Below are 11,092 nucleotides of genomic sequence, written 5' to 3'. Positions count from 1 at the left end.
TTAGGGTTTAATATAAATGAGTCAGGGCTTTTACAAGTGTTAAAATTTAAAACCTCAATAGTGATGGGTTAAATAAAAAAAAAGTCCGGTATTTTATTAAAAATAATTTCAATTTAAAATGATCAACCATTAAAACAAATATTTTTTTTAATTTATCTTATACCAATGGTAGAAACGAAACTGTCACTATATATAGGTAGATCTATAGTGACAGTACAAAATGTGTTGATATAAACTCACCATATATTGATGGATAAGTAACCGTCGATATCAACATATTTATACTAACGAAATTTGACTGTCGACAAAAATAAACCATCGCTATATGGCAAATTATTTGCATTGACACCTTGATGATATGATTTATTGAATTGAGTAGAATAATTTTTCTTTTTTTTCAAGAGTGATTGCTTGGATTGCATTGGATTTTCAATCAACTTTTGGATTTGCTAGTGAAGAGACTTGTACCTGATTGGAATGAGTTTTCTCTACTATTTTCTATAGTTTATCATTTGTTCTTAATTATGTTTATGTTTGGTGTTTATTTGAATTTCCATATGATAAGGAAATCATAGGAAGAAAATCACTAGAAGTCTCCAACTTGCAAAAGGAGAAAATACAAAACGCCTCCAAAAGAACATAACAAAGTATGAGCAACCTGACTTACGCAAAACCAGGACGTATCTCAGTAATGTCCTCAACACTCCATGAGTTCCAACATAACCCCAATGGCGCATTAGCTCCTTAACAACTCCCCCAACTTGGGCTGACGCATTAACCATATTATCCACAACCTGCAATCGGCTCACGTCACATGAATAAATGGGCTCATTACGTCTAAACCCTTCACCACCATAATGGCCACAGCCCACCTCATTAACATCATTGACCTTCATAGAAACGTTCGAAAAATTAGCAATGCTTGTACAATTATTATCCACCCCATCCCTTTATGACAAAATCTTTATGACTTGAGAGATTTAGTTCAATTATTACCAATGTTAACACTATTTATGAGTTATATATCGGCTTGGGTAGTGATGATGAATGAGAGTGATGGTTGACAGTTTAGTTGATGTCTATAAATTATACATCTAACTTATAGTATTTTTTAAACATTAGTAAGTTATATACAAATTTAAATGCCATACCTTAGTATCCATTCTTTTTAGGGGTGGATTTGGATGGATGGTTCGTTTATTTGCGACTAGTACAAAAACAACGGTGATAGTGAAATTAGATACTATAACGATACTGTAGTATAAAACAAAAAGTAAGCTAAAGGCACTGCACTGCATCCCACCACCCATCCAAGCCCACCCTAAGAACCCTAGATGGTTTGTTAGTTGAAATAAATTAGTAAGTTATTAACTGAAAATTTACCTAATCACTACATCATTGGATATCCAAATATCTATTTCTTGTTTTGATTTAATTTAATGTTCTATAATTTAGTTTAATTAGAGTAATTTAGCTATTAAGTTCTCTTTCTTATCAACTAGTTAGTTTACTTTAGGGTTTGATTTGTCAATTTAGAGTTGTTGTCTGGGCCAAGTTGATTCAATTAACCTCCCAAACAATGCCCATTTTTCCATTAAAGAACCCAACAAAAAGGGTATAATAGTGGTGAAGAACTTCCATAAAATTGAATGGACAAGGAGATCATAAACATTGTAAAGTCTCAAAGTCAGTCAATAAATTGCTTGAGAGTGTTTTGGAATGCAGGCGTTGAATAAATAGCTCGCCATCCTTCAGATGTAGGGTGATTTCCATCCCAAAATAATTTGGTTTTAGGGTTTGAGCAAAGTGTGTACTTTTTTCCCCCATTTTCATCCACACTTCCACAAAAAAACCCTTCAGTCACTCCAAAACAACATGGCTCAAATGGGTTCTCAAATGTTGGACTTCCTGCAGGAAAAAAAAGTCAAAGATTAGGGCTAATTTTGCTAGACATCCCTAAAATATAACCCAAATTTTAAATTGATCCTAACATCAAAATGTTATAATTGACTCTTCGAATTATTGGCATTGTACTAGTATGGTCATTGAATGCTATTTTGAATATGAAATTGGGTATTTAAAATATGTGATCAATATTGCATTGATAATTCAAATTTGATGCGTTAAAAAAAACGGTTGTCAGAGTTTAGGGTTAATTCCACTCAACATCCTGATCCAAATCCTAAATTGATTCTCAACATAAAAATGTTATATTTGAGTATTTAAAATGAACATTAAATGCTATTATCAATATTACATTGACAATTCAAATTTAACATGATCCGTCAAATTACTTATCTAATGAAGATTTTAAATAAGTTCTATATCGTATTCAAATTGGCAAGATAAAAGTGAAGATCGAGTTTTATAAATGATTTACCTTGATGAATTTCGGTCCCATTGAAAACGGTTGAAAAGGCATTATGAAGATCAATGATAAAGAACAAGGTGCTATTGGTTTGTTGGTTCAAAGTGTTGACAGCTTGAAGCAATAAATTGTTATGGAGCATAACAAGGTCGTTCTCAGTTTCATTGCAGCGTTGAAAGGAGGATCCGGCGGTGTTTTGAGGGGTACAACCCAATGGTATCAGTGACATCACACCTATTTTCCTCACTCCTAAGTCATGGATGCGTTTCATGTTCACCATAAGTTGGTTCACTACACTTTGGATGAAGCCTGGGAAAGCCTGTAATTTCAAATAAAAACAAAAGGAGAATGTGAATTTATCTTTGATATCCACCACACGTAACATTGAGACAACACAAACAACAAACACAAAACATGACTCAATTGTTTTCCTTTTACTAAAGACAAACAGAAATGCCGACAACAACTTTTATAACACTTGTCTGTTTTATAATCAAACAAATACTTGGTATTTTATTATCTAAATTACCCCAACAGCTAAAAAAACATCTTTTTAACTAATCATTTTGTGAGACACATATCATGAGTGTATCTCAAATTTCTTATTAAGGGATTATAACGAGCAATGAGAAGAAGGGACTTAGAATGGAATTTATGAAATAAAAGTGCTGGCTCGGATTAGTTGGTCTTCTTCTTATCTTTTGATATTTGGTTCTATTGATTTAATGAAAATTTTTAATTTTTCTAACAGTTTCTTGAATTTTATCACCGAAATTTTTGGGTGGAGAAACAAATGAAATAAATGTCTCAAGGAAATAATTATTAAGAGACTTCTTTTAGTGCTCAAATGATTTGGTAACAAAATGACCTAAGGTCTATTTTTATAACAATGAATATATTAAATTGTATATAAAAAAAAGCAAGTAGTGTTTTTATTACCGCGGCAGAGCCATTGGTTTCAAGGTAATAGCTGTAGTCATTGCCTGCAAGACTGACAAGTGCCACTGAAGTTCTCAGAACCCTTTTAGTATAGACCGAATCATTGATTAGTTGTTGTAGGAAATCGATTTGGGTGGTCATATTTGGTTCCGCAACCAACGTGTCGAAAACACCTGTTCCTCCATACGCAAAGTTCAACCCATATTTCACTCGACCACTTAGTTCTTTCCTCCATCTGTATGGTATTGGTGTCTTCATTCCCAAGTACCCCGCTGTTTGTCGAAACCAAACCAAATTTAGTCTTGAATTCGTTAACCAGTAACAATGATATTTGTTTTTGTTCTAACTTTTGCATGGAATTTGAGGTTTTGCATTAAAAACAATGGAATGGAGAGGAACCCCTCACTCATAGCTTGACTAATAGAAGAACTTATCCAGTTCGAGGATTAAATTGAAAAGTATTGTTGTAAATTTTAAATCAGACTAAAATAATTTTACATAAGAATAAAACCAGAGAAGGATGAGAAGAGAAGGGATAGAAAAAGAGAGGTATTTCAAGTTTATATTACCAACAAAATCAGTGGAGACAAACCCATCAGAGAAACGACCAGAAGGTTTTCCAGGAAATGTAATTCCGTAAGGGAAATGCCAAGATCTTGTCACTGCTATCTTAGTGTTCCCTGTATCAGCATAAGAATCTCCAAACGCAAACAACATCTTTGGTTTGAAACCAAAAGGTGATGATGTCCACGACAACCTCGTACCTTCAACAACTTGTGGTTCACCTACAGTATTCCATCATTTAACATTAAAAAAAAATGGTTGAACACACTTTCCAAATGAAGCAGAAAGAAAATGGGGTTTATTTATTCTTTTAGTACCTGATAGAAAATAGAATAAGAAACAAAATACTGAGAAGAGAAAGCTTTGGGTGTCCATGGAAAAGAAAACTTATGTAAAAGGAAGGAAAATTTTTTGAGAGATAAATGAGAAAGTGATAATCTCAATAGTTCTGTGTTTTGGGGGGGTCACCAATCTCAATTGTTTATATAGTTGAACGTGCAGCTTAATTAAGAGTTTAAGCTTATATTTCTCTTAAGGTGAATTACTTAAATCGCATAGATATTGAATTTTTTTTCTGTATTTATTTATGTTTAACAATTAGAATTAATATTTTTTTTAAAATAAAGTTATTTGTATTTATTTTTAAATCATTCAATATTTTTTGTTTTACACAAGTGACGATGCATCATCTTATTATTAATTGATGATGCATGAGACCTAAGCACCGATGGTGCATCAAATATTCTCTCATATTATAATAATAAAAAATTGAAATCATAATTAAAAAATGGGTAAACTACAAAAATAGTCACTTTTGTTTGTCTCAGATTACATTTTAACCACTTATGTTTGAAATGTTACGTTTTAGTCACTTGTGTTATTATTTTGTTACGAAGTAGTCATTCTACCGTTAAGCTCCGTTACCTCCCTAACGGCGGTCCTATGTGGCAGTCCAAATGGGTTTTAAATGCTAACTTGGATGTCGTACGTGGTAGTCCAAATTAAATTTATTTAATTAAAACTTATTTTCATTCCAGCAACTGGACATCCAAGTTGGCATTTAAAACCCATTTGGACTGCCATGTAGGACTACCATTAGGGAGGTAACGGAGTTTAACGGTAGAGTGACCACTTCGTAACAAAACGATAACGTAAGTGACTAAAACGTAACATTTCAAACATAAGTGACTAAAATGTAATCTGAGGCAAACAAAAGTGACTACTTTTGTAGTTTGCCCTTAAAAAATTGAATAGGGCTTCACCTGTTGAGAAGTTTTTTGGACGCAAACCTGATTCCCAGCAGTTGCGTATGTTCGAGTGTCTGTATTATCCTCTACTCTGACCATATAATCGACATAAGCTTCAATAACAATCAGCACCTTGTACTTTTCTTGGTTACGCTGCTAATCACAAGGGCTACAAATCTATAGATAACTCTGGTCGGGTGTATATCTCCCAGCATGTTAGATTTGATTAGGAGGTGTTTCCTTTTGCCAAAGCTTCGATTCCTAGTGTTTCATTTCTCTTCAATAACTCCAGCTCTTATATATATTATAGATGAATGAGTGAGAATGGGTGAGGGAGAATGTCACGGGCCGCGATTCAAAACTGGTGACCAAAGCACGAAGAGCATCTCATGGAAGTCAATCTATTAAATGGGGCTCATTTGACTCACGTAAACTGACCCAATTCGAAGAACAAGTGACGGAGCCCATCTACTTGAAGCCTTGGTGGCCCAGTGGTGCACTTATGTAAAATTAGGACTACTTTAGTAAATAAAGAAAGTAATCTTAGAAGATTTGCAATCTAATAAGATTTGATTTTGTAATCTTGGAGATTATGTAAATCTCTTAATTATAGATAGGCTTCAATCTTGTCCGTCGATGTAATTCAATCTACACTGTTGGTTTTGGGGGAGCTCAACTATAAATAGAGGGTCTATCTCTCATTTGTAACCATCCATTGTATTTCATTATTTAGCAATGAATACTAATTGAGAGCATTTACTCAAACACTTTGTGAGCGTTACTTTTTTGTGCCTTTTCTGTTTTTTCAAGCTCTTGGCTTTAAGTTGCTTCCGCTTTATCTTTGGTGTTTTGAAAGATTTCTATCGAGAATTCTCACTTTACAATACTTAGGTTGACTTAAGAGCATTTGAAGCACAAAAATCACCTAAAACTACACAAACTGCGAGATTAAAATTCTAGCCCGTGACATAAAAACTTGAAATATTTGTTTGATATAAAAATATATTATAAATCATATTATATTTACTCTTGTTTTGATCAAGAATTTGAAATATTATAAAGACATGACGTCAAGTTAAATTTTATAGGTACATTTCTTACGATAAAAATATAAAATCATATCATTATAAAATGAAGCTTTCACATTAAACAATGTAATAATAAAATTTTCATCAAAATTATTCTCAAGGAATTACCCCTCATTCTCCCTACATTGTTAATGACATATTATAATAACTAAAAATAAAAAACTAAAAGAATTATATAAATTTAAAATTGAAAATTCTAAATGCATAAAATGAAAAAATCAATTACCTATCATTAACAATGATAACTTTTCTTTTTTACCTATTCTGTCACGCCAATAATATTTAACAAAAAAAAACACACACAATATAAATAATAAAATAGTATCACCATTAATTCAAAAATTTTTTTTTAGCTCGTGCTCTTATATATATTATTGATTAATGAGAAAAAAATTAGCATTAATACTTAATTTAATCCAAATTTCATTTTGGTAACTCGAGATATTTTTCTCAATTTGGTATATTCCATTTATATTTTCCATTAAAAAAGAAGATAAAGGTGGAGTTGAAAGCCAATGAAAACTTGCCATTTAGACAGCAAAGTCACAAGGATATTCCCACATGTGTATCATGTTTTCATTCATTTCCTGAAAACTTTTATTTTTATTAATTTCCTTTTCTTTTTCATTTGTCTCTATTCTTCTTCTCTTTCTCCTTTCTCTCCAAAGTTGAAAAAAAAATTCTGATTTATTTATTTTATTCATCTATAAACTTTGGTCCTTATACAATTTTCATTTTAATATATTAAGAGTTTTTTTTATCAATTTTATCTGTACTTTTATTCCGTCCACTACGTTACTTCACTTAAAGATAAGTGGACTTAAAAACTAATGAAAACTTGTCATTTGGAACGAGGATATTTCTAAACGTGTATCCTGTTTTAATTTCTTAAAATTTTAATTTTTTTTTAATCAATTGTATGTATAGGGACTAAGTAAAAAAATTTTAAGAGGAGACAATATAAAATTATAAAATTTTAAAGGAGCTAAAGTTGAAAAATTTTGTTAAAAGAATTTAAATTGAATTACTAATCTTTTAGAGGAGCCAAAAATGAAAATTTTCTTAGATTGTACTAATATCTTGCATGCTTCATAACTTTAATCATAAGTGGAATTAAAATTATCCATAATTCGAAGAGTACATGGAAGAAGAAGGAGATCTTGATAATTTTAATGATGCAGATTCAATTTCAAATGATGATTAACTCGGTCAAGGACCAACAGATGATGATAATGAGCATATGTTAAATATTAAAGAGGGAATAATCGAACAAATATACACTAGAGAAATTAGATAAAATAGCATATCATGTTTATTTGTTTACTATTTTATTTCAAACATAATACATATGCAATTTTTATCTGATTGCTTTAGTGCATATTTGTTGGGTCATTCCCTTCTTAATATTTAACATATGCATCTATCATCATTTGTTGGTCCTTAATCGAATTCATCATAATTTGAATTTGAATCTATATCATTAAAATTATCAATATCTCCTTCCATATACTCTTTGAAGTATGGATCATCTCAATTCCACTTATGATTGAAGTTAAGAAATACACAATATGCTGGCATGATTCGACATTGTTTTTCTATGTTATACCAAGTTGATGTTGTTAATATGATAAATATTTTTTTAGAACAACAAATGTGTTTTCAACCACATTTTGAAGTCTTGAATGTCTCAAATTAAAGAGCTCACAAGCTGCCTATAGTGCTTGTGTTTGGCACCATTCTCTCAAATGGTATCATACCCTACAATATGGTGCAAGAAAACATTCTCTATTTGCATAATTAGCATCGACCTAAAAATATTTCGTTTCACAATTCAAATGTTATGTATTTTTAATTATAAAAACTTATTAAATTTAATTTGGAGAAACACTTATGCTGGGTTATATTGTTTTTTATAATACGTAAATTAAGTAAAAAATAATATAAAATTTATAATATATATAACCTTTATAAGATAATACATGAAACGTCACCTATTAATTGGATTTGAGTGTAATTGTTTGTAATTATACAACGATGACATGTTTGAATAATTATTGTAATAGATGAGTCTCACCGAATTGGGTGATAAATGAAGCACTGCAATTTCTAATTTTTAAAGGAAGAGTGAGAATTTGAGTAATTATGCAAGTAATTGTAATCAAATCTAATTTTACAAAATTATTTTTATATAAGTTCTAAAAATTATATTAAAAGCATGAACCTACGAGTGTTTGTGATACTTATGAAAAAAATTTCTTATATTATAAATCCTAAAAAATTATATTATAAAAATAATGTATGTATTTTATAAAACTATAACAAAAATACATATTATTTAAATCCTAAAAAGTTTTTAAAGTTATAACTAAAAATTTTATTATAAAAAATAATTCACATGCTATAAACATGTTATAATATATTTATTTATAAAAGTTACGATTAAGTATGAACATAACTTATTTATATGTTCATGCTATCTATTATAAAAATAATATTTTATTTTTAAAGAAGGTTGGAAAAATGATAAAAAAATATTAAAATCAGTAGAATTATAAAAAATATATAAACATATACAGAAAATATTAAAATATAAAAATAAGAGACGGTAGGAGCCCCTCGACAATCTGAAAGGCCATGAATATATCCTCTGCTTTCTACTCTCCTTAAAAGATGATTGAGGCCTTTAGTACCCAGAATGAATAAACAAGGCGAAAGCGGATCAGCTTGTTGATGACCCCGCTTTTGAGAAATGGGACCAAGTTCACTGCCATTAAAAGAGATGGTGTAATTGACCGAAGAAACACATAACATGAGCTAATCAACCCAACATTGATGAAATCCCATATGTCCCAACGAAAAAATTTCAGTCAACTCTATCATAAGCTTTTTTAATGCCAATTTTGAGTGCAACTTCACCAACAGAGCAACGCCCTTTGTTCTTCATATGATGAATAACTTCAAAAGCCACCATTACATTATCTGTAATAAGCCTCCTGGGGACAAAAGCTAATTGAGACAAAGAAATAATTCTTGGTAAAAGAGCCTTAAGACGGTTTGCAAGAACGTTGGCCACCAACTTCTGGACGACATTACACAACGCAATCGGACTCAGATCATTCGTTGAATTCGACTTTGGCTTCTTTGGAATCAAAGCAATAGTGGTGTCATTGACAGTAGGAGGAAATTCACCCCTATTAAGCCATTTACAACAATGAGAGAAGATATCATCGCCAATGATATGCCAACACTTCTGGAAAAAGGTAGCATTCATACCATCGGGACTTAGCGCCTTTTCCGAGTGCATCTTAAACAAAGTTCTCCTATTTTTTTTAGAAAGGAAAGGAGTTAACAAGGCATCGTTATCCATAGTAGTAACACAAGGAATCAAGTCCGAAAAAAGCATCAAGCTGAGCAAGCCGAAAATAAAGGATTGAAATAATCAAGGACGATCGAATGCATACTCGGCTCATCTGGGCATTGTCGAGCTTCATCATCAATTAGCATCGAAATGTGATTAATTCGTTTGCGCTCACTAGCCTGCACATGGAAATATTTGGAGTTTGCGTCACCATAGCGGAACTGAAGAACTTTAGACTGTTGCCGCCAGAATACTTCCTCTTACGCAAGTAGAAAATTCAACTTATTACGAAGACTGGATAATTCACCATCATGACGCCCAGCAATTTTGGATCGAAAAATATCCTCTTTAGCCGCAACAATTTTGGATCGGAAGTCACTGCCAAGCGTGGTTTTCCATTGAGCCAACTAAGACACGCAAGTGGACAGCTTGGTAACAAGAGGGACATTCGGACCACCAACCCATGCACCAGTAACAATGTCAAAAAAAAAAATTGCCTCTCCAAACCAAGTATTCTCAAATCTGAAACGTCGAGACTTAGGAGTGAAAAATCCCGTTCTAGCCACAAACTTAATAGGCGAATGATTTGACGTGGAGCTAACAAGATTGTAATGCTTATGATATGGAAAATACTGAGCCCATGAAACATTCACAAAGCCACAGTCAAGACTACGCACACAAATTTTGAGTCTGTAACTGGACTTGAAATTTTGGGATCATGATAACTTTGAAATAAAGTTACAATCTTCAAATATTTTTCTATAAAGAAAAATTCCTTTGATTTTTTTCCCTAGTTCGGATTTGATCCTGTTGGGACAAAATTGAACCTTGACAAAACAACATAGAAGCAAAATTGGTGTTCTTTCACTCCCAATAAATCAATTTGGTAATTGTGACAAACTTAATTACACAATATATTAAAAATCAATACAAATCAATCACAATATCACAAGTAAAAATAATAAATTGAGATGCAATTTTTACGCAAAAAATCCCAAATTTTGAAAGTCCGCAAAAAATTTCACCATAATCAAAATCTTGCTACAACATCACAACCAAGCCACAATAAAAAAGTATACAACTCAAACAAGGCTATCAAGAAATAATCTCAAGCAAACTTAGAAAAGTTGAGAATATCACTAAAAAATGTTGACTTTGAAATCTGGAAGCTCGACGCCCAACAGATCCAAGGGTCATCTGACTTATCTTGAATGGATGTAGATTGCTTAAAGTGTCGTGAGAGCCTGCTCTTGAAATGGATTTGTACCTCTTTTCTTTAGTTGAAATGGTTTGAAAACCAGTCTCCTTCATAAATAGATTTTGACTCCCTTTCTGAGGTTGAGATTTTTTGAGCTAATGTGCTTATGTTGAATGGTTTTGGGGCTTCTTTTTATAGTGTCAACTACATGAATAAAAGAAAGTTTTTATAGAATTTAATTGTATCATTTGATTGTTTTACAAGAATTTATTATTTATTATTTATCTCTTATTAATTTAATTAATTAGAGATCATTATAGATAATAATAA

At 31.5% G+C, this 11,092-nt stretch overlaps 1 protein-coding gene across 1 annotated transcript; it reads right to left on the bottom strand.

Moving 5' to 3' along the window:
* Nucleotides 1–1,618: 1,618 nt before the first annotated feature.
* Nucleotides 1,619–4,388, bottom strand: LOC107928162 (GDSL esterase/lipase At5g03610). The gene is made up of 5 exons (XM_016859344.2): nt 4,189–4,388; nt 3,877–4,092; nt 3,308–3,579; nt 2,381–2,687; nt 1,619–1,908 (listed from the first exon to the last, which is right to left on the bottom strand). Exons 1-5 carry the CDS (start codon nt 4,244–4,246, stop codon nt 1,688–1,690), a joined length of 1,074 nt encoding a protein of 357 aa, XP_016714833.1. The 5' UTR covers nt 4,247–4,388; the 3' UTR covers nt 1,619–1,687.
* Between the last annotated feature and the right edge of the window lie 6,704 nt (nt 4,389–11,092).

The sequence above is a fragment of the Gossypium hirsutum genome, chromosome D01, assembly GCF_007990345.1.
Source record: "Gossypium hirsutum isolate 1008001.06 chromosome D01, Gossypium_hirsutum_v2.1, whole genome shotgun sequence".
In the NCBI taxonomy this organism is placed as follows: Eukaryota; Viridiplantae; Streptophyta; class Magnoliopsida; order Malvales; family Malvaceae; genus Gossypium; species Gossypium hirsutum.
Note: the sequence above shows the minus strand (reverse complement) of the source record. Positions and strands in the feature narration are given on the sequence as shown.

Coding starts and splice junctions, on each gene's coding strand:
- LOC107928162 (XM_016859344.2), bottom strand. CDS start 4,246: ATGGACACCCAAAGCTTTCTCTTCTCAGTATTTTGTTTCTTATTCTAT. Junction 4,093..4,188: donor CTTATTCTATTTTCTATCAG/GTACTAAAAGAA, acceptor GGAATACTGTAG/GTGAACCACAAGTTGTTGAA. Junction 2,688..3,307: donor AAACCAATGGCTCTGCCGCG/GTAATAAAAACA, acceptor TTGAAATTACAG/GCTTTCCCAGGCTTCATCCA.